Below are 21,884 nucleotides of genomic sequence, written 5' to 3' on the forward strand. Positions count from 1 at the left end.
TACCAAAGGAGAGGGGATCTTGGGCACGCTCCATGACCTGCGCCCCCTGCCCTTGCTCTGAGGACGCTCCTTCCGCCTCAGGGAACGTAGCTTCTTTCTTCACGGATGGTGCCCACATCTGAAACAGCAGGGAGGGAGAGGGGTAAGAGGTGGAATGGGAAAGAGGCCAAGGAATGGATCCTGCCCCACTCCCAGACTCTGCACCCCCTTGCATCAGCAGACCTGGTGAGTTATCTGGAGGGATCAGAAATTCTCCAGTGGTGTGGTGGACTTGTGAGAAAGCAGTTGACTTTTGGACTAAAGTCCACAGGGAAATGCAAAAAATTCTGAAATGCTCTTTTAAAAAGGCACCGGAAATTCTGCTTTTGGGATTGAAAATGGAAGAAGTCAATACAACTAAAAAGACCTTATTCTGGTACTTAATCACAACAGCGAGAATGATTTATGCACAATTTTGGAAAACAGAGAAAGTGCCAGAAATTGAAGACTGGATACAAAAAGTTCTGTTCATGGCAGAGATGGACAAAATTACGAAGAAGCTGAACAATAAAGAAGATGACGTGTTTTTTCAAGAATGGAGTGACTTTAAAGTGTATTTGGAAAAGAACTGGGATGTGAAACAAAACTTGATATGTTTAGATCAATATTAAGTTAAATGATGTTATCTTTAGATTGTAATGATAAGAAATTGATATAGTTGATGATACGAAGTAATTTGGAGCAGGGGTGGAAGCATTGCGGGAAGCCATTGGAGGGAAGGGAGGAATTGGGAATGGGGTAGACAATTGATAGAATGAAATGTTTTAACTGTATACGTTGTATTCCTGAGAAAAATAAAATTTGTTTACCAAAAAAAAAACCAAACAAATAAATACAAAGGCGTGGAGCTAAGTCTTGCTTCCATTTGCACCCTCCCCTGTCCATTACAGAGGCAGTTCTCTACACAGCACTTTGCTCTGGTGCAAGCGATACTGATTCCTTCCCCCTACATTTGCTTTTGTATCCCTTCCTGCTTAAAGACTTTGTTTAAAAAGATACTGTTGATGGTATCAGCAACTTTTTTTTGTATCATAATCAGTCACCGCATGCCAGCTAAAGACCAGAGTTTCATAGCATTGGTCATAGGAGCGGCAACCCATTTTGCTGAACCAGTCCTTGGTTTCCCCGGATATTTGTGCAAATTGATAGAAAATGTGTGTGTGTGTCCTCTCTCTTTCACTCTCATTTGATGTGTTCTCTTTGTAGATATGGCGACATGAGGAAGGACATTGGCTTCAAAATAAGAGATATGTGGTATAACCTAGGTAAGCATCAGGCACCTGGTGAAGACTTGGGGTAGCCGTTACAGTCCTTTACATGGCTTGCATATTCTGAAGTCCTCCTGCATCTTGTCAGATCAAGCGTGGGGTTGTACACAGTGCATTCCTTAATCTCATAGGTAGGTCACAGGCTGTTTGCTGGAGAAGGCAAATGATCAATAGAGTTTGCTTTCATTATTTTCTTTATACCTCTGCCCAATTACAAAAAGCATAAGTTTTTTAAAGTCAGAATTATTAGGAAGAGGTTTATTTATTTATTTATTTATTTCTTCAACTTAATATACCGCCCCAACCCCCGTAGGGGTCTCTGGGCGGTTTACATTTTTGGGTGCTAATCATCCAAGGCTGTATTAAACCCAGGGCTATTTTGGGGGCGGAACGGTGTTCCAGCTGGCTTCCAAGCCCGCACCACCCCTCCCTCGCCAAAAACCCTGCTCCGCTGTCATGACCCCTATGTAGAGGAAGTGGTGAGCCTTGGCACAGCCCAGGCCGCCCACATAGTCCCCACTCCCATTGTGGCTGCTGCTGCCGTGGCGGCCGGCACCTTCTTCCACCTCCTCTTCCTCCTGCGGATCTCCTTCTCCACCGGCAGTGGTGGCAACAGCAGCAGCGATGGGCAAACTGGGCACAGGCTCGTCCTAGGAGGCGGTGGCAGCCCCAAGCCCTTCTCCAGCCACGGCTCCTGCCCTCGCCTCAGGCTGCAGCTGCCTCTTGCCGCCGGGCAGCCCAGCCACCCAGCCATAGTAAGAACAGAGGCTGCCGCTGCCGGGGCCGGCCGGGGGACAGCTCCCAATCTCTCCTCCCCCCTCCTTCCCTCCTCCAGTATAGCTGCTGCGCCCGCCTGAGGGCTTTTTCATCTGGGCCGTGGGTGAGTCCAGGAGAGGGGGAGGGGCGCCGAGAATGGATGTAGGTAACAATATGAATAAGTTCAGACGATGCATCAGAGGGACTAAACCATTGCATTCTGAGCAGAAAAGCCCCAGACAATTTTAAGAACAGCCCATGGACATATGTTTTCTTCCTTATCTGCAGAAAATACTTGGATCATGGAGGTACGTGTGTGTGGAGAGGGTGAGTGTGGGAGTGAGCAACACCTGCACACACGCGCACTCACACAGAGAAGGGGCAGGAAACTGAGACTGCATCGATGGTTTGCCATTGGAATTAAAATCTGGGTGCGATCTGATTGTTCCTTTGTAGCAGATGCATACATAGGGCCAGCTCACTAGCAGCTAAGCCCAGCTCCCAGCAGCCCTCAGTTGGGCCAGGATGAGCTGGGGGGAGCATGATGTGCTGCCTCTTCTTGCTGCTGCCGCTGCTGCAGCCGGGAGCCAGAAGGGTAAGCCCCACTTGTTTTGCGAGGCTTGCATCTTCTTCCTTAGAGCGGTGGCTGTTTGCAGAGGTGGCTGTGTGTGTTTGTGTGTTTTGAGGCAGTAGAGTAGACAAAACCCTTTCCTGATTCTGCTGACGGCACTTGCAAAGGCTTTGGACTCTCCCCCCCCCCCCCCCCAAAACGGGGGACTTGCAAAAAAACTTTCCCACTCTCGAGACTTGCAAAGAACTTCTCGCCTCACTGCCCTATGAACTTCCTAGGTTCTTATGCAAAATCTCTACATTACAATCAGCAAATAAATGGCGAGGGAAACTCCTCCCCCCAGCAAGTTCCACGTGCTTTATGCAAACACTGTTCTTATTAGAAGGGTTCTTCCAAACACTTATAAGGGGGGAAGCAGAAATCTTGTGAAAACTGCAGCTGGGGTAATGGAAGATGTTCTAAGATTAATGGTTGCTGTGGATGGAATGTCTACAGTGAAAGGTGCAGTTGGGAATTTTGGGTTGGGTTGTTTCTTAAATGTGTGTGTGCATGTTTTTTTGTGTTTTTGTTGTTGTTTTTTTACTCTCCTGAAATAATCCATGATGCCCCAGCTGCCTCGCTCTGCTTCCCGGCTCCCACATTCCCTCTCCCCCTTCCTCCCTCTTGTCTAACTCAAAAGTGTTGTCAGGTCCATTGCAGACTGCTGGAGCCAGCTTGTTCTCCAGTGTGTGTGTGGGGGGGGGTGGGGGGAAACAAACACCAAGTGAGAAAAAAACAGGCAAGGCAAAACACGCATCAAACCAGCCCTGTATCTCGCCAAAATGTTCTCCTTCACCTCCACCTCACCCCCAACATCCCTTCTCTGCACCACCATATTTCTAAAGCAGGAGAATCTCCCTCTCTCTGCCCCTAATGAAGGAGGCTGGGAAGCAGCAGGAACAGCTCCTCTCTCCAAAAGTAGAAAAGAACAGCGATGAGGAGAAAGAGGGGAAGGAAGGGGCTCCCGGGGAAAAGAGTAAAGAGTTGAGGTCCAGTGGAGTGGCTGGTAGGAGTTGCAGGAGCCTGGGGATGTCGGGGACCTTAGGAGAGCATTATGCTGCAGAGTCCTTCAGATGGACTGCAGACCCCAACTGGAGGTTGGCAACCCTAGTGGAGCTAGTGATGGTTAAATGGCTTTCCAAGGCAGTCAGACAGATTCCTGGAGGGGAGGATCAATCAGTGGCTACTAGACACATTGACTCAGGGAAGCCTCCATACTCAAAGGCAGTCGACCTCTGGATCACAGTGTTGGGAGGCAACATTAGGAGAAGGGCTTGGCCCCTATACCCTGTTTATTTGGCTCTTTGTATGAAACAGGATGCTGGATCTGACTGATCTTTGGTCAAATGCAGGAACACTTTTCTGAAGCCCTCATTACTACATTTTTAATTAGGCATTTTTAAAAGTATCGAGCTTGTTAAGGATGCCAGCTAGTATAAAATATCTGAACTTGCTTGCTTGTGAAATTCTAACTTCATTTTTTGATGTTGAAAACTCCCCAAATGTTTGGGGTTTTTTTTGGGGGGGGGGGGTTAATGTGAGTTCAGTTCCCTCTTTTAGTCTCTGGGGTTTTTCTGTTGTTGCTTCTGTGGAGGAGGAGATGCTAACTAGTGGAAAAGAGGTTTACCTTTGCAAGAGGAAGGCATACAAAATAAACTGGCATGGCGACCCACAGCATATCCATGAGATATTAAGCAGGGTGCGAATTATTTTAAACTGATGTTTAGACAAACTGTGGCTGAAGGACAGCTATTATGAACCCATTGTTTAATGCACTGTGGCCCCATAGGATCATATCACTGGAGTCTTTTTGTAGTTAAAATGTAGGTCTTTTAATAAAACAATAGAAACAGGACTTTGCCTTGTGTAAGGAAAGATAAGCAACCTTTATCCCTGTCTTGCCCTTATTAGATACTTGAAACTCATAGGTTTGATTGTACTTTCTAGCCACCTTCTTGCAAAGACATGTTCTGAAATGTAATGAAGGAACTGTGCAGGTGCATTAAAAAGAAGCTCTTAGGCTTCTTGAATGGAAGGGTAAGACTTCCTTAATCTTTCTTCTCAGGCCAGTTGTCTGCCCATGCTACTTTGAATACAGGAAAGGCTGAGAAAGAGGAGGAGGCGGCAGCTGGCTTGCTGGAGACCAGGGAATTGTCTGGGTCTTTCTTCTTGTGCAAAGAAGGGCACAGTCGTGGGGTCTGCAGGGGGAAGAGGAAGCAGTGGAAATTGCCATTATTTCCCTTTTAAATTCCCAGGCAGAACTCCTTGTGGCTCTTGAGCACCTGACATTTCATCTATGTGGCTCTTACATGAAGCAAGTTTGGCCACCCCTGCTGCCTCAATAAAGCGCTCCCTTCCCAGCCCGGATCTCCGCTCGTCTTTCTGCCTCCTGCGCCTGGTGGGAGGGAGGGTGGGAGGGACGGGGCCCCTCTGGCCCAGCCCTCCCCCCAGAAATGGGAAAGTCTACCGCCCATGGATGCATGCTGGAGGTTTCTAAATATGGAGCAAAGAAAAAAAAGCAGCTTGCCTTTCTCGACCTATTTGTGCAATGATATGTGATAATTCCTTCTCCAAAGCAAGGACAGAGCCTGCTTTTGCTACACTGCACGGTTCCCTGCTCGTCAGAATCGTTTGCCTTACTGTACTCATAGAAGTGTTATTTTGTGCTGGAAGGCGTTCTCTGCCCAAAACTGCAGAGATCTTTTAGAGGAATGTAAACATACCTATTGAAGGGCTGCAAGCTTGCTTATTTTGAAGTCATTTTAAAGGGGGAGGGTTACTTCTGCGTAAATACATATGAGATTAATTATGGCTTTTAGGAGTACCCTCTTTCATTCAAAAAAGGTAACATGGGGCTGTTGCGATTTCTTGCATTTAAAATAACCCATGTTAGGTACACATTGCACGCGTGCCTTTCCTCTTTCTTTTACCTTCTTTCTAGTTGCAAACAGCTTTTCATTACCCCACTTCTAAGTCTGACTGGGGTCATCCTCCAATCTATGTTAAAGTTTATTTTATTTATTTGCACTTAGGGCTGAATCCAACCCCTCGCTTGCATGAGTGGCAGACATTTCTACTTTCACAAGAAGTCTTCCATTTCTGCAGACTCCCCCTTCCAACTGCAGCACCCTGCACCATATCCCACAGGGGTCATTTTGTAGAAAAAGAGCTAGGGGAACTCATTAGCATATGCCACACCCCCTGACATAAGGGGCCCGGCGGTGGACCTGCAAGGCCAGCAGGAGTGCGAGGAAGCCCCGCCAAGGCCCTCCCTGGCCCCAGGCAGGCAGGGGTGGGGAGAGGCGGGGAGGAAGCAACTTACCCTCCCTCTTCTCCTGCCTCCTCCTGGATGAATGAGGGCCGGAAATGGGGGGCAGGGCTTCGTCGTGTGCCCCATCCCCCGCACCTCACCCGGGGGAACTGCGATCCCCCGCGATCCCCCCCGAATTGACCTCTGTGCACAGGCCTCATTGTCATTCCCAAACATCCTCTGACACTCAGGAACAACTTTAGAGACAGAGGCTACAATTGTTTGGATCCTATCCATGATTCTTTATGCACAGAAAGTTTCTCTCTTCTAAGAGTTGGACAGTGCTTCATGAATGCAATATAGAATCTCTGTGTGCATGTGCTAAGCATTACTCTTTAGAGATGTCCAGGAGCAAAGGAAGAGTTGGCACGCTGAGAACAAAAGAAAGAATTCTAATCTTATAACTGTACACTTGGGAAGGTAGAACAGCATAACTGAGGCACAATCAGTTATCCTTCAGGTACATTAACACCACTCATTTATATTAGGTAGGTTGGTAGCAGGTGAAATTTTATTGTTTGCGGCCAAGGGCCAAAAACAACTGTCCGAGCAATAATAAATGTAATAAGAAACACAACAAACAAGGTAAACAGAATAAGAAGCAAAAGGTGGGTGTGGCTGGATGACCACACTTCTGGTAGCATGGAGTGTGGCCTAATATGCTAATGAGCTGCACTGTCAGGGGTGTAGCCTAATATGCTAATGAGTTTCTGCTGTTGGATGTGGTCTATTATACTAATGAGTTCCTGCTGGGCTTTTTCTACAAAAAGAGCCCTGATAAACCTAAAGGGGGCTGGACCCTCACAGATTCCCCACACACACAATTAATTAACTAGGTTTCTATCCCATCTTTGCTCCAAGAATCTCAGCATGGCACACATTATTCCCCCTCTCTTTTATCCTCCTAACAAACCTCTCAGATTGCAAGATGGCAACTGTCCTGAGGTCTTCCACGGCTTTTCCAGGTGCTGTGATGATCTGAAGCCAGTCCTAGTCTGGCAACAATTACACAATGCTGTCTACAGCCCTGAATTCCTCACTAAAAGTAATGCAAGGAATGCTGATTATAATTGGCACAAAGCAATGGAAAGAGTGAATAGGCCACTAGCACCCTCACAAACTGAGTGTCTTCCCTTGAAAATGACTCTCAGCCTTTTCAGCAGGTAGAGCTGGGATAGTATGCCAGCTAAGAAAGTGAAGCTATGATCTGGAGGGTCTCTGGTTCAAATCTTTGCTCATCTGCAACCTCACTAGGCACATCATTTTGCCTTAGCCTCTCATCCACACAATGGAGATACTACTGGGGCTATTTTGCAGGGCTGCTGCAAGAACAATGAGAAGATAATTTATCCAAAGTGCTTCAAACACTGAAAGCACTGTATACATGCTAAGCATTATTAATCATTATTATGCTAATGATAATAGTGATGTGTTCCATTGTGGATATTCAGGGTTTCCACATCTGTTTGCTGCAAGTAGCAAATGTAAAAGCCACTGTCCTAATGGGGAAGAAGCAGCAGTACTCTTGTAACACAGAAATCTAGTAGCTTGGGAATTAGGTCTCTGGAGTGAGCTCTCCCCAGCCAACAGTGTTTCGCCCCAGAGTCCCACACAAGTGCACTTGAAGCTGTGGGGGAGGCAGGAGGGGAATGGCCAAGCAACAGAAGCCACTCCATTGTGTTTGCATATGAAAGACTCAAGCAAGGAGTCTATCCTGGAACGTGCTAGACACAGGGTGGGTCAGCTGAGCTGGAGCGCAAGCGAGACAAGGCATAGGCACAACTGGCTCAGCGTAGTCAGAGTCCAGCTGCCAGGTCAAACATGGAGTAAGCAGTTTGGTAGCAAGAACAGGTTTGGGGGCGAATCCAGAAGTTAGAAACCAAACACAGTCCACAGGGTCAGAATCTCGAGGCACTGGCAGCGAGGTCAGGAGTAAGATGATGCATTGCTTCCGCAGTCAGTCTCCCCCTTTCTCCGTCCTTTATAACAGAGACGCTTGTCTTGCAGCTGGATTGTATCGTGAAGGTGCGTGTGCACCCATCCTCACTGTCTGGATCCAGGTGTCTCTGGACTGCTAATTGCGCACTCCGCCTTCTTTCCAGCATCTCATGTCAAACCCTCCTCCATCTACATTCCAGGGGTTCTGGGGACAGGGGAGGCGAGGTAGATGGTAGGATGCTTCCTGATTCCGATCCATGGGGCTGAACAGCTGGGATGCTGCTGTCAGGCTGTAAATCGTTATTTGGCAGGACAGAAGTAGCTTTCTGTAGCAGGCTGGATGTGAGCTGGGACCTCCTTCGTATACCCATTCCTCTTCTGAAGAGTCCTCTGCCTCTTCAGGGTTAACTGTGCCAGCTGAACCACAACAGAGTTAGAGGTGATCAGTGGGTGGAGAGCAGTTGCCATTGTGTGACCTGGAGACCTACAACAGGCAGAGCGACCATCTGTTTTGTCCCTAATCCCCTTTCTTCTTTTCAGGGCCTCACAAGATCAAGTTCATCCCTTCTATGGTTGGCCCAATCCTGGAGGTGACCTTGACGCCTGAGCCTGAATTGCGGAAGGCAACAATCCCCATCTTCTTTGACATGATGCAGTGCGAATTCAACTTCAGTGGGAGCAGAAACTTCCATATGGTATGGGAAAAGTACAAAAGTGGATTTCTGGAAGGAAGGGGGGATTGAGATTTGGGGTGTCTCTATAATACCTAGCTGAAAGAACCTTCTGAGCCAATAACAGACTGTAAAGACTGTAAGCAGACTTTTAGGTTGCAGAGTGGGCTGCTTCTCAGTAGCCCAAACAGCCTGAAGCCTTAAAAGCAATAGCAGCAGCTGGATAATTTAGGAGAAATAAAAATGGACGGTTTGTAAGATGTAGCAGTAGAAACCCTTGGACAAGCTACTAAAAAGGACTAACTTCTTGTCAAAATATAAAGCTAAGAAAGCCTAGGCAAACAACATGCTACTGAGAACTTGGTACTAGATGAATGGCTGTAGGGGAGGGCATTCTACTTGTGAGGTGTCACAGCAGAAAGGCCGTGCCTCTAGTGGCCATCCATTTTTCTTCAGCAAGGGGAGGTGTGAGGTGTACCACATAGAACCTCTGTTGGATTATTTTAGTAAGCAAGCAAGTTTGGATCTCCTTCCGTTATGCATGTATTCAGCAGCTGGTTTTGGAGGGATGGCTCTCAAGAGTAGATGTTCTGATACTTGGTGGAGATAGAGAGCCTGTTAGGCTTTCTAGTCTTCCAACTTGTTTAGTAGTTCTTTTGACCGCCTTGAAATTTATCAGTTGGACTCTGTCTCGTATCTGCCATTCTTATCCTGATTATGTCCTGATGTTCTGTGTGGTTTCTTTATGGGGCACCTCAGTGTTGGCATGAGACTGGTGGTTAGTGTTGCCAGATCTGGGTTGGGAAATACCTGGAGATTTGGGGGTGGAGTTGGGGAGAGCAGGGCTTGGGGAGGGGAGAGACCTCAGCAGGGTATAATGCCATAGAATCCACCCTCCAAAGCAACCCTTTTCTCAAGGGGAGCTGACATTGGTCATCTGGAGATCAGTTGTAACAGCAGCAGATCTCCAGGTGCCACTTGGAAGCTGGCAACCCTACTGGTGGTGCCCCTTTTCCCCTAGTCTAAGACAGCATGCAAGTATGGTGATCTTCAACTGCATGACAGAAGAAGTGAGCAGTGACTCATGAAAGCTCATACCACAAATTTTTGTTAGTCTTTAATGTGCTACTGGACTCTTAACTCTTTTCTACAGCTACAGACAGACTACATGGCTAGCCATCTTGATCTATCTGCATGACAGAAGAGATAGTACAAATATGGGGGAATTACGTTAGGGGTTAATTGAAGCATGTGGTCAAAACAGGACTAGTTCTTCGATTTCATAAATTTAATAAGAAATTGTGTTTTCATTTAGCACACTGGAAAGGTTTCTGATAGGAAAGTAGGATTTTTTTTAACGTGAAGTTCAGAAAAAACATCTTGTCTTGTACGTTTTTGGGTATGAAGTGGATCATCAGTGCTATGAGAATTCTGGATCAGTGTTTATTTTGCTCTTTTGGCTTTGTCCTAGTTTGAAAATGAGCTTATAACCAAACTGGATCAGGAAGTTGAAGGGGGCCGAGGAGATGAACCATACAAGGTTTTGCTGGAGAAACTGTAAGTGTGTGAGTGCTCTTGATTACCTTTCATGGTGCACTATTTATATGGCCTGGACAGATGTGACAATGATCATGGATCTCTGCCTGTAAAAAATAAACTACACACATGCAGCCAGTGAAAACCAGTGTGTCACAGTGGTTAGAATGTTGGACTAGGACCTGGGAGGACTCATGTTCAAATCCTCATTCCTTTTCTCTTTCTGTATCCTTGTTATTTCTCAAAATAAAACATTTTTTTAAAATCCTCATTCAGCCATGAAGTTCATTGTGGGGCACGAGGCCAATCACTATCTCAGCCTAACTTACTTCATGGGGCTGTTGTGGAGTCAACATGGAGAGGGGGAGAGCGATGCGGTGAAGGTCAGGGTTTAAAGGCTGTTTCAGAAAAGGCAGCATGGTCTCTACTCCAACCTTCTGCTAACAGGCTGAACCCAAGTGGTCATCTTTTAAATGCATTTCTTACCTATAAGACATTAGAGAAACAGGGTAAAAAAAGCCCCAGTAACTTTGATTTACTACCAGGAAGGAGGTTCAATAATGAGGCTTAAAACTGTTTACATATAACACACAATTTTTGCTGGGCTCATTAGGTTATGCTCTCTTTAAGCTGTGGAGTCTTGTGAGCAAAAATTCTACTTTGCGAGCTACTGGCATTAAAGCTGTGTGTAAGCAATTTGGCTTCTGCATTGATTAGCTTGCTCTGGAGCCCTCCTTCCTTAGCTAAGACAAAAATGTGTGAGACAGAGGCTAAAAAACTGTTAGCTAGCTCACACTAACTCAGCTTAGAGGGAACATTGGATAACATTTCAGATGTTGACCTTTGGGTGCTCAGAACAGTTGACAGACAAGTTTCTGTTATGGAGATAAAGATTGGCCTTCTGTTATTTTCTGGATTTTCACAGTATAAATCTGAGCTCCTCTCAAAAACTACAAATCATTGGCCAATTTCCTTCAAAAACCAGGCTCTGAGACAGCCACAGTCTCTTTCCAAAGCGTTCACTATGCTAGCTTGCTATCCCACAATTTATAGAGCCGCCTGAGACAGGGTGTCTCAACTCTCTGGTGAGAAAGAAAGCCTGTCTCCATCATTTACTGGTTTAGCCTACTTACACACAAGGCAGACTCTGAGACAGTCTCTCTCAGAGGGTTCAGACCCTATCTGAGCTGAGCTGACAGTGTAACTGCTTTTTCTGGATCACTCCCCCCCCTTCCATTCATGGGTCCTGATTGGATGTTAGCTGCTCTGCACGAATCCCTGAATAGGTGTACAGGGAAAGGGTAACTGACAGAAAGGGACAGGAGTGCTGCCCATGCATCACTCCTGTACACCACTCCTAGAGGAAAGACAGCATAAAAATGTGACAAATAATGGGTAGGAAGGCGGGTGGAATAAACATCTATGCTCTGCTGTTTCATTAACTGGTCTTCCAATACTATCATTAGCAGTTTTAAAGGGGAGAGGATGTTTGAAAACTTTAAAATGCTGCAAAACATTCCAGGAGCCCAGGTTCAATAAGAGAAACCAAATGAAGGTTTGAGAAGATAGGAATCCCCTCGTCCTTTGCAGTGTGATCCAGATCACAGCTGCACAGACACAGTTTTCCCTTTTACAGACTGGCAGTTTTCATCATGTCTGTTTTGGTTTGTAATACTCCATATAACGTAATGTTGCATTCTAGGCTTGGAACAGCACTGCAGCATGTATCAGTGCTGCTCATTCAGACAAGAGCTGTTTTTTCTCCCAACCAGAAGAAGATTTTAGACAGGCCTGTTTCTTTTAAATGCAAATGTAAGAACTGCAAGGAGTCCTGCACATGCCAAGGCTGCCCTTGCTTTTGATCTATCCAAAGGCTGGACAAGTCATCCTGCCACATTTTGGCACTAAGCGATCTGCTGGCAGGAATTGATTCACGGCTGCATTACCTCATGCCTAGGGACTATGTCTGTGCTGCACTTTAAAAATCCGTATTGTGCACTAAGCAAACCTGCAGCCAGCACTAACTGCAAATTACTTTGGTTCACACTGGATGTTCTGAAGGTTTGGCCACTTGGGGCAACAACTGGGGTGATAGAAAGCAACCGAAGAAGAAATTGGATTTATACCTTGCCCTTCACTTGGAGTCTCAGAATGGATTACAATCTCTTTTCTTTTCCCCTCCCCTCCCCAGAACAGACACCCTATGGGTAGGTGGGGCAGAGAGAGCTCTTTCAAGGACTGCTCTTGAGAGAACTTGTGACTGACCCAAGGCCACACTAGCAGCTGCATGTGGAGGAGTGGGGAATCAAAACCAGTTCTCCCATATTAGAGTCCGCGTTCTTAATCACTGCACCAAACTGGATTTCAGTTGTGGATGCTTGAGGGACCACTGATGACTCTTTTAAACATTGTCCACACTTGAGTTTTGTTTTCTGAACTTCTCACTAAACTGACTTTTCTCATCATCCATATGGGTTAGAAGGATATTGTCAAAACATCAAAGGTGGGATTCACATAACAGTAACAGCAACAACAACAACAATACCAATTTTTTTCTGATTGAACAATATGAATCATTTTAGCTTGGCATTTTCTATTTTCTGACCATTGTATTTTGGTGTTTTTAGGCTGTTTGTGGTTTATCTTATCTGTACCCCAAGCCCTTGAGGTAGAGCAGGTTGGGGGAGGGAATTAAATACAAGTTAAAAAATAGAATTTCTCATGTGCCTCTTCTTTCTTTTCTTCCTCTCTTCATTCCAATGCACCTGCCACAGCCTGCTGGAAAATTGTCGAAAGCACAAATACTTGTCAAGCTCAGGGGAGGTATTCGCTCTGTTGGTTAGCAGTTTACTGGAGAATCTCCTGGATTACAGAACCATCATGCATGATGGCAGCAAAGAAAACCGCATGAGTTGCACCGTGAACGTGCTGGTATGGGCAGGGATCTTATTTCTCTCATTGTCCTGTCTCTTGGACAAATCTGGTGCTGTTTGGTTAAAGGCTGAAAACCCTTGGATTAGTTGCTGCATGAATGCTGGGAGAATGTGCCTATTGTGTTTGTTTCGTTTGACTGATCTCTAGACATTGAGTCTGACACTGCTGAGAGTGCATGTCTGCTGTTTCCCTGAATTTTTCCAGTGTCAGGTAGGTTACTCAGTTTATAGCTTGCAATATGCCAGAGTTTCCTGCAGACTGCATAGAACCCGATAAGGATTTGATCCTAGGCCTCTACAGCACAAACCTAACATTCTGACAGTTGTGCTTCATATGAACTTCGTGTTTAGATTATACACATTCCGTATATACTTGAGTTGCATTTTTACCTGTGAAATTCATCTTGGTTATTCACAGTACTACTGTTGTTTTTTTCTTTTGTAGAATTTTTATAAAGAAAAAAAGAGAGAGGATATATACATCAGGTTAGACCTTTACTGCTTTTGGGGGACCAGGGGGAATTACTGTGCAGTGGATTCTGCCTTTTAGCACAGGCGGAACTCAGTTTCCCCTTTGCATCACTTCTGTCTTTGCCATTAAATGGTACTCTGGTGTATTTTATCCCTCCAGATACTTGTATAAACTCCGGGACCTGCATATAGACTGTGAAAACTACACTGAGGCAGCATACACGCTTCTCCTTCATGCAGAGTTACTCCAGGTGAGTTTTTGACAGCAATATTTGTGGTAGTGAGTGACCATCTTGGAAGTGCTGAGTATGACCCAAACAACCAAATAGCAAAGAGTAAAGCAGTTCTGAAGGAGGCAGAGTAGCTTAGTGGCTAAGGGACACGTTGCTGATGCAAATCTTAGCTTGACCACAAACTCAGTAGGTGACGTTAGACCAGCCTCTCTTCTTCAGGCTCCCTGTCCTCAATATGTGGTAAAGCTGTTCAACTATTTAGGCACTCAGTTGAGAACACAGTCTCATCAAAGCAAGATGCAGTGCCCACTGCATTCTGGGAACTGTCCCAGGTCCTGCCTTCCTGACCCAGCCTAAGCTACTTGGATACCTGCTGCTGGACACAGGTCAATTTTTCAGAGCCTTAGGCAAGATCTCAAATGTCTTGGGAACACATGAGGAAAAAATTAGAATATAAACCAATGTAGAATATAAACCAATGTAGAATGTAAACCAGTGTAGAATGTAAACACAGAAAAGCAGTATGAGAGAGTCTTAAGGAGGAAAAATGTACTGCTTCGGGGGGGGTATCTTGTTTTCAAGTACTCTGCTACCTAACATTTTCCGTGCAAACAGAAAGCTAATGCAGAAGGGATCAGGCTAGGTTAGAACATCTTCTCCATACTGTACTTCTTATGATTTTTGCAGGGAATATTGTCCATCGAAAAGCATAGAAAAATGACTTTCCACCACTCTTCCCCCTGAAGTGGTACAGGCCACTCTACCACCTCATTCTGCTCCCAGTATGGACCAGCTCAGTGAGATACTTTCTATGGAATTTAAACACCCCTAATTTTTTCGCTAGATTGTATCCCTTATCTCTGTAGACTTTTTTGGAAGATTTCTAACTACTTGGATGCCTCAGATTGTAGAACTGCTTCCCCAGGAGGAATATTAGAGCAGAAATCCTAACTCCCTGAATATTCTTTCCCTTATGCTAGTGGTCTGACAAGCCATGTGCACCACATCTGCTTCAGAGGGACAGCTACTATGTCTATTCACAGCAGGAACTCAAGGAGAAGCTCTACCAGGAAATCATAGCATTCTTTGACAAAGGCAAGGTGAGTAATTGTGTGGGGGACTCCTTGGGTATTCTCAAGCAGGCAGCACTGGAAGATGTGATCCACCAGACATGAGATACTTAAGGAGTTGGCCCCACCTGTGGTGTTCCAGCTGCTGGCTCTGCCTGATTTTGGTTACTTGTAAATAGCTGGGCATTTTCCCAGTATTTATTAATGATTATCAAGATAATATAGTCAAGATTTCTGGGTGCTGGTGGAGCATTATGATCCAGGAGGCGTGCCAGTTCAAGACTCTTCTCAGCGACAAGTTCACTAGGAAGCACAGGGTCACTCACCTGCAATATGACAAATGACAATTACTGTTGTATGAATTAAGGGTACCTTGGGGGGTCCTTCTGTGAACCTCATCCCCCTCAGCTGTTTGCCTGGTGCTTGATCTTTTCAGTTTCAGGTGTCAGACTAGGACTCTTCTGTTTATCCAGGCACTTGGTTATAATTCTCTTCTGTTGCAGTGAGCTGGCTTTTGTTGGATTATTCTTGTTGATATACACAATGGGTTGGATGCAGACTAAATTTTCCACTAGTGGAAGGCACTTCATGGAACAACATTTCCTGCCTTCCCTTCCCTCCTTCCTCTGCATCCCACTGAACTGAAAATGCTGCTCCTGAGGACAAGGAACCCCAGGAATGGCATGAAGGGCAAATTGGGGATCTGCAGGAGGAAAGGGAAATCACACCTCCCCTTCTATTAGCAGTAATGTAGTCTGGACCCAACTCAATGCGTCGATTTTTCCTTTGTGTGTGTTAATATGGCTTTGTTGAATTGAGATTATATGTGTTTGATTTGGGAGCCACATCAAAATCCTCTGGCTCTGAAGCAGATCTATGTGAAGTGCTTTCAGCATGCAAAGCCCTTTTAAATGCTAGATATTGTTAGCTTCATTATTGTTGATGGTTACTGATATGGTCTTTTTCATTATTTATGGTACAGTGTATAAGGCAGAGGACATTATGACTATACCCAAGCCCTTTTAGTTTAAAGGGCTAATGCTCCCCACTGAAGTAGATTTAATTTGTGTGTTCAGTAAACTAATTAGCTAATGTTTTGGTCAGTGCTGTTGTATTCTGTGCTTAAGTAATTGGCATCAAGAAAAATTGAATTTCTCAACCCATACGGTTTTATGCATTATTGGGCAGATATGCATAATTTCACTTGTTCTGTCTGTGCCATTTGTACTGCCATGTGTACTGTTCTGCTTCTGCAGAGCTATACAGAGCACCAAATCCCCCTGACCCCTATCTTATCCTGCCGTCCTTCTGACTTCTGAGGTTTTTACAAGTAGTGCCTTCACACTTTTGAAGATACGTGTGCAACCATAAAGTCTTGAAACCTGGCTTTTTAAAATGTAGCCTTGTGCCACTGTAAATCATACATCTGAGATTTCGGCAACCTTTGCAAAAATACATTTTCGAACATATGATTACTTGCTCCCCTGTGAACTTTCAAGCTGACTGAATCCTTCTGTCTAGGCCCTCCTCTTTGTGCTTCCAGTTTCAGAGGAGTAGGAGGGTCTTTTTTCTGTGGTTGGCATTGCCATTGTGAAACTGCTTCCCCATAGCTGCTCACCTGGGGCCTCATCTCTTTTCCGTTTGGGTTGACTATGTGGTGAGATATGGCTATGTTCTTAGGATTTGGGGGGGGGGGGGTTATCACCTGCTACCTGTGATCCCTAGCTGGAGATGTCATGGACCTTCAGCATGCAAAGCAGGAGCTCTGCCACTGAGCCACATTGATGTTATAATATTTTATCATCATGAAGAGGGGCTAAAGGATTTTGAAAGACACAGTAGTTATAAGAGAGTTGTTGTTGTGTATTCTACCTGTTCTTTGTGTAAAATCACCCTTACTTTTAAACTTTTTTTAAAAAAAACACCCTATTGTCATGTTGATATAACCACCTCTGCTGAACATTTTCAAGACTTTGTTCTTGTGGCAGGCTCATGTGACCAACTGCTTTAAGCATGTAACTAGAGTATGGATAATCCTGGAGGGTTAGATGTGTAAGAATTACTGGGATATATGTGTTACATGTATAAGGTTACATGTGTGAGAATTACTGGGATAATGTATATGTAATGCTTTGAGTACGTGATCTTAAGCATTTGTTATGCAAATACCTGGGTTGCCTGCTTGAATAACTGTGTTTCTCTGTATTAATTAATCTCTGCTAATACATGTTTGGTCTGTTGGCCTGTTTATTTCTTTTTATGTTCCTGAAGATGTGGGAGAAGGCAATCCAACTAAGCAAGGAACTGGCTGAGATGTATGAAAACAAAGTTTTCGATTATGAAGGGCTTGGCAGTCTTTTGGTAAGATCTGTGGTTTTTAATGGAAGGAATAAAGGAAGCTATCCAAGGGGGACAAAAGATTCCCGTCACTCCCAGCCCTGATCGTTGAGGGCCACATGGCCAAGCTAGGAGCATAGGGATCACTGGAATAAACTTCCTGTGGGGTAGAGCTCAAAAGGAGTTTAATTTAAGTGGCAGCATTCTCTCTCACACTCAAATAGTCTGCTGGATCAGCTCAAAGGTCCATCTCATCCAACATCCTATTTTCCACAGTGGCTGGCCAGATGCTTCTGGAAAGCCCACAATATGGTGCATAAAGGCAGTAGTTGTTCTCCATGGTGTGATGAGTATTATATAAATTTTTAAGATGGCCTCTCTGTAACTGGTATTCAGAATCTTGAGGCTCCATAGAGCTACCATTTCATTTAAAAAAAAATCTTTTTATTGGTTTTTAACATTAAACAGGTTTTAATAACATTGCATACATAGTGTTATATATAATTACTGATATAGTTGTCTTAAAAATAAAAAAAACTAGTGTTATTACATATTAACAAGATAGTAAGTACAGTGAACAGAATAACAGTTGCGTGAAATACTTAACTAGGGCCCCGGTCACACGGGCAAGAAATTGCGGGGGGGAAGCGTGGCTGTTTGCCCCAGGGCAAACTAACATGCAGTAAAGCGATCATACCTCCTGTGGAGGTTCTGTGGAGGTACCGTGGAGCTTCCGTGGTTACGGAGAGGCATCGATCACAACACATGCCTGCGCACAACAAAGAAGCGCGCGGCGCGGCGAACTGGTTTTCATTTTTTGTGTACACTACGAATGTGCATGCTCCGTTGGGTGTGTGTGCGCAACCATGAAGACTTGGGGGGAAAAAAACCCTTCTTCGCAAGGGGACATGGGCGGGCGCCGGATGCCACCAGAAACGCGATCAGACGCCCGCCCTTGCCCCGCAGTTTCCGGAAACTAGTACCTCCAAGGTACTAGTTTTTTGCTGCGCGTTTTCGGGAGGAAGCCTCGGTTGTGCCACAGAAGCGCTACGCTCCCCAGATGTGCTGGTGAGATTGCGCCCGGAAACTCCGCCTGTCTTCCGTATCTCTTGCGTGGCTAATGTTGCGTGTGACCGCAGCCTAGATTCAGTAGTTAGATAACAATGGGCAAGAATTTATCTTGTTCATGCAGAACCAATTTGCAATTAGCACTGTAATATATCGGGGCATTGTGTGTGTATTGAAATGAAACCAGCTATTGACTTAGTATGTTCATTTCATTCTTTAGTGTGAGTGAACTTCAAAAACATTGTATATTGACTGCTAAAATTTAGCAGTTTAAAATCCCATTTGCACAACCTAAAATGTAGCTGACAGAGGGGAAAAACATTCAGCTGAAAGTTTTAAATTTTCGCCCTCCCCTGGTCTAACACATACAGAAGAAACGGGCCACGTTCTATGAGAACATTATGAAGGCGATGAGACCTCAACCAGAATATTTTGCTGTTGGGTACTACGGCCATGGATTCCCCTCCTTTCTCCGGGTAAGAATGTTGTGCCTGGCCAGATGGCTTAATTATCCTTTAAAATCCTTGGATATATAGAAAATCTATACTGTTGTCAGCAGACTTTAAAGATTATAATTACCTTCCCCCACCACATGCATCATTAATTAGAGGGTCAAGCAATAAGAAATTATTCTTGGATGTTGCGACTCTCAAAAGTTCTACCCAGTTTCAGGCTGCACTTATATACCAGTCCTTCACTCCCTGGGCCAAGTAAGATGTTACTTGGAATGCAAGGAACAGCCTTTTAAAAAAAATAATTGAAAGGTAGCCATGGGAGTTTATCTATTAAAATGGAGAACTAGTGTGGGAAGCATACTGGTTTTCTGTTCAAAAATCACACAGCCAGATTTCTAAATACCAGAAGTTTGTGACAGATATCTGTTCTATAATGTAGAGAAGAGAAGAGATTGGTAGGTGTGAGGTAGGTGGGGCTGAGAGAGCTCTTGACAGAAACTGCTCTTTTTCAAGAACAGCTCTTATCAGAACTACAGCTTGCCCAAGGTCATCCAGCCAGGTGGAAGTGGAGGAGTGGGGAATCAAACCCGGTTCTCCCAGATTAGAGCCCGCGCACTTAACCACTACACCAAATGTCCAGCTTTGACAGCTTTTCTTTCCAGTTTGTATCCAAAACTCTGTGTAGTTTGGTTTTCATCTGTGGAGAACCTCCTGTGACTTTCCCCTCTTTTAAGAAATATCAGTAGAGGAGTAATGAAATATCACTCTAATATGGTAAAACCTCAGAATTCAAATCCTATAAATATTTTTAAATATTACTATCAAAATGTGATTTTTGAGGGATGTCTTTTCATTCTTGGAGGATTCAAAGGCACTAAGTATCAGTGTAATTTCACTTCTGACGATGTCCACTAGTAAACTGCAGGGCTCCAGAGGCTTCATTTCAGGTAGCACACTGCATATTACATCTTTCATCCCATCTCTGAAAACTGCTGCAAGTAGCAAATGCAGGAAGCTTGGCCCCACCTGGGCCCTCAGCCGAGCCTATCCCAGGGGCCGGAGACAGCAGAGGGGTGGGGGTAGCCATTTAAGGCTCCACACCACCCCAAGTCGCCCTCTTGCCAGTTTGGGTTCTGAAGATGCATATCCAGTTTTATTGCAGTGCTGAAGGGAAATCTCATGTTACAAGTAAATAAAATATGAATAGCGTGTTCTCTTAACACCAGGAGTTAGGAATGGAGGATTGGAAAGTTAAATTAGGGAGATGTAAATTTAGGACTTTTGTATATTTGGATTGGGAAAATATGTCTCATCTCCCCACCCACTCACCCCAAATTCATTTTCATTTCTAAACACAAGCTATTTAAATAGTGTGTACTAATTAAAATAGATACCTTTATGTTTTTGTGTGTGAGTCTTTCACCGTACTGATGAGCCTTGTTTATTTTCTATCCATTTTACAGGAGTCGTGCTCTCAAATAGATGAGAATGGACTATCACAAATGTATCACTTGTTTCTCTTTTTAATTTTGTCCTGATTCAGAACAAGGTTTTCATCTACCGTGGCAAGGAGTATGAAAGGAGGGAGGACTTCAATTTGAAACTACTGACCCAGTTTCCAAATGCCGAGAAACTGAGCAACACCACTCCCCCACCAGATGAGATCAAAGCTTCCCTAAAGCAATGTATCTTTTGGGGGTATTGTTTAGTTGTGTTTGTTTACTTCTTTTACAGCAGGAAAAGGATATGGGGTAATACCATGTATTGTAGAACTGTGGCTCACTTAGTGTTCATTTGCAAGAACAATTAAAATGAACCTGTGTACAGTCTCCAATGCAATAGTGTTCCTTCAGGCATGGCATTGTCACACCAGCTTAACTTGGAATTGAGACATTTTCTCCCATACCCTCCCTAGCTAGAGCCTCTCATACTACGGTGCACCCCATTCCAGAAGGTTCCTTCAACTTTCATAGACTTTTGAAGGGCCACAAAAGGCAGAAGAAAGCCCTGTTGTGCAAACAAAACTCCACCGATATTCTCTGAATCCCAGACTTTATCTGCAGTAGATGTACCATATAGGACAGGGCTGGCCAGACTTGCTTAACATAACAGCCACACAGAAGAAACGTCAGAGGTTTGAGAGCCGCAAGACATGAACAAATAGGCACACGTTTTTATTGGAAAATATGCAAATTTGCTTTTTATTAACATTAAGTTAGACTGTGTGAAAGAGCCACATGTGGCTCCCGAGCTGCAATTTGGCCACCCCTGATATAGGAAGTGCCCTTGGGCACTTCACTGGGGCCAAATGAGCACATTTTAAGAGCCTGCACCTCTTGCTTGATGTTTGCCTGCTCCTTTGGTACAGTACCTGGGTTCTGAGTTTTTCTTGCGAGTCCAGCCTGAAATATACGTTTGGGAGAGTGTTCAAAAGCATCAAGGGGCAGCTGGATTTGAAGCCATTCCCTTAGCCCAGTTTTACAAGAAACCCGCTGCAATGCCTGGATTCAATTCAAGGCCCTTCTTAGAAACACTCTTGAAAAAGTAACCAGTGCCCTTATACATCCCGTTGTCAGAAGCAGTGTGGTGTAGAAGAAGAAGAGATTGGATTTATACCCCGCCCTTCACTTGAAGTCTCAGAGCGGCTTACAAACTCCTTTCCCTTCCCCTCCCCACAACAGACACCCTGTGAGGTGGGTGGGGCTGAGAGAGCTCTGACACAAACTGCACTTTTTCAAGGACAGCTGTGCCAGACCTTGTGACTGACCCAAGGTCACATCAGCAGGTGCAAGTGGAGAAGTGGGGACTCAAACCCGGTTCTCCCAGATTAGAGTCCGCACACTTAACCACTACACCAAACTGGCACCAATTACACATTATTTAGTGTAGTGGTTAAGAGTGGCAGACTCTAATCTGGAGAACCGGGTTTGATTCCCCACTTCTCCACATGCAGCAGCTGGGTGACCCTGGGTCAATCAGAGTTCTCTCAGAGCTGTTCTCTCAAAAGCAGTTCTCTCAGAGCTCTCTGAGAAGGGAAGGTGATTGTAAGCCGCTTTGAGACTCCTTCTGGTAGAGAAAAGCGGGGTAGAAAAACCAACTCTTCTTTTTCTTCTAATGTATGCCACGGGTAACTCTGAATTCAGGTTTTCTTTTATTTACTGGGTTTTTTTAATCAGTTCTTTAAGTTTG

The 21,884-nt window shown here is 44.8% G+C and overlaps 1 protein-coding gene across 1 annotated transcript in view; it reads left to right on the forward strand.

Moving 5' to 3' along the window:
* The window catches only part of DOCK5 (dedicator of cytokinesis 5), a 178,144-nt gene that overhangs the window by 135,292 nt on the left and 20,968 nt on the right, over positions 1–21,884 (forward strand). Inside the window, exons 32-41 of the mRNA XM_015427785.1 lie at positions 1,246–1,304; positions 8,462–8,616; positions 10,064–10,149; positions 12,903–13,059; positions 13,507–13,547; positions 13,693–13,783; positions 14,746–14,865; positions 17,107–17,196; positions 18,612–18,716; positions 20,239–20,380. Coding sequence (XP_015283271.1) covers positions 1,246–1,304; positions 8,462–8,616; positions 10,064–10,149; positions 12,903–13,059; positions 13,507–13,547; positions 13,693–13,783; positions 14,746–14,865; positions 17,107–17,196; positions 18,612–18,716; positions 20,239–20,380 — 1,046 coding nt within the window. The remainder of the gene's footprint in view (positions 1–1,245; positions 1,305–8,461; positions 8,617–10,063; positions 10,150–12,902; positions 13,060–13,506; positions 13,548–13,692; positions 13,784–14,745; positions 14,866–17,106; positions 17,197–18,611; positions 18,717–20,238; positions 20,381–21,884) is intronic.

Source organism: Gekko japonicus, unplaced genomic scaffold (assembly GCF_001447785.1).
Source record: "Gekko japonicus isolate JY-2015 unplaced genomic scaffold, Gekko_japonicus_V1.1 scaffold498, whole genome shotgun sequence".
NCBI classification, from domain to species: Eukaryota; Metazoa; Chordata; class Lepidosauria; order Squamata; family Gekkonidae; genus Gekko; species Gekko japonicus.